Source organism: Hyperolius riggenbachi, chromosome 7 (assembly GCF_040937935.1).
Source record: "Hyperolius riggenbachi isolate aHypRig1 chromosome 7, aHypRig1.pri, whole genome shotgun sequence".
Classification (NCBI taxonomy): Eukaryota; Metazoa; Chordata; class Amphibia; order Anura; family Hyperoliidae; genus Hyperolius; species Hyperolius riggenbachi.
The window spans coordinates 69,321,884-69,323,375 of record NC_090652.1 but is presented as its reverse complement, the minus strand read 5'-3'; the positions used below and the strand labels follow the sequence as shown (position 1 = coordinate 69,323,375).

The 1,492-nt window shown below is 42.4% G+C and overlaps 1 protein-coding gene across 1 annotated transcript; it reads left to right on the top strand.

Annotated features, from left to right (window-relative positions):
- The first annotated feature begins 259 nt into the window (after nt 1-259).
- Nucleotides 260-1,285, top strand: LOC137526050 (olfactory receptor 5B21-like). The gene has a single exon (XM_068247262.1). The coding sequence runs from the start codon at nt 260-262 to the stop codon at nt 1,283-1,285; it is 1,026 nt and encodes a 341-aa protein (XP_068103363.1).
- Nucleotides 1,286-1,492: the final 207 nt, after the last annotated feature.

Here is a 1,492-nt window from a genome sequence, read left to right as displayed (position 1 = left end):
TTGAAGTCACATTTTTTGGGACGAAAATGATGGCAATTCCTAATTTTACCTTATAAAGAGCACCTTTAGTTCCAAGACCTATTCTTTTTTACAGATGGATTCAGATAGACTCCCTCCTATCTCTTTTATTTTACAAAACACACCAAGTTTTTCCTGTTATTTAATTAGGATGGTTTTTTTTCTTTTTTTTTCTACTTCTGTCCTGAGCTGTTTATAGATGTAATAAAAATACATTTGTTTTAAAGCTTCATTGATGAAGATGAGCTTGCACAAAATGCTTTGGCTGAGGAACTCATCATCTGAGGTCTTGATGATGAATCCTCCTCACACTATTGCCACTGAGATCTGTGTGAGTAATTTAGGAAATCAAACATTTCAGTTCTTCTTGCTTGGTCTGTCAGACCTCACACATTCCCGGATTCCACTTGTTCTGTTGTTTCTTCTCATCTATTTCATAACAATAGCTGAAAATCTTCTCATCATTGTCTTGGTGGTAACAGACTCCCACCTGCAGACCCCCATGTACTTCTTCCTTGGGAACCTCTCAGTTATCGATATTGCCACCCCGTCCGTAACTGTTTCACATCTGCCTGCTGACATCTTCTCTGGAAAGAAGTTGATTTCATACTCAAACTGTACAGCCCAGATCTTCTTCTATACCTGGTTTGTCACCACTGAGGTCTTTATACTATCAGTAATGTCCTATGATCGATATGTTGCCATCTGTCATCCTCTACATTACACAACCATAATGAGCATTTGTATGTGTATTCGGTTAGAGGTCATTGCCTGGGTCTTTGGTTTTATGTACTCCTTGATGCACTCTCTTCCTTTACTAAGATTGTCCTTCTATGAGTTTGTTACCATCGAGGGATCATTCTGTGAATTATACCAGCTGATTCAACTTTCCTGTTCTGACACATATTTCAATAACTTACTTATACATCTCTCTGGGATTTACATAGTTGCTGTCATTGCTGTAAGTTTAATCCCATACACCTTCATCTTTAAAGCTGTCAAGAAAATTAAAATGGAAGATGGAGGACAGAAAGCCTTCTCCACCTGCAGTTCCCACCTCACTGTGGTCGCCATCTTTTATGGAACTATTATATTCAATTACTTTCTACCAAAACCTGTTGCTGCAGGCAGAGTGTTATCTGTAATTTATACTGTTTTCATCGCTTTCCTAAATCCTATTATCTACAGTCTGAGAAACAAGCAACTGAAAAGTGCCCTCCACAGAATCTTGGCCAAGGTGAGATTTGGACCTAAGCCAGTTCGCTAATGAGGCGGGGTGAAACGAGTTCCTCAGGTGGCAAGTCCAGGGGGGGACGGCACCCACCTGGCTGTGGGTGTGGGGGGCTGCCGAGCTGGAGGGGGTGGCGGGTAGGAAGGGGGTATTGGGAAGAGCGGCGGGAAGGGGGGTCGGACCCCCTCCCTCACCTGTGTCCCCCGATCTGCTGTTCCCCCTCTAGCTTTTAAAATGCAGCAG

What these genes read in the sequence shown, in the direction of transcription:
- LOC137526050 (XM_068247262.1), top strand. Translation starts at nt 260, where the DNA reads ATGAGCTTGCACAAAATGCTTTGGCTGAGGAACTCATCATCTGAGGTC.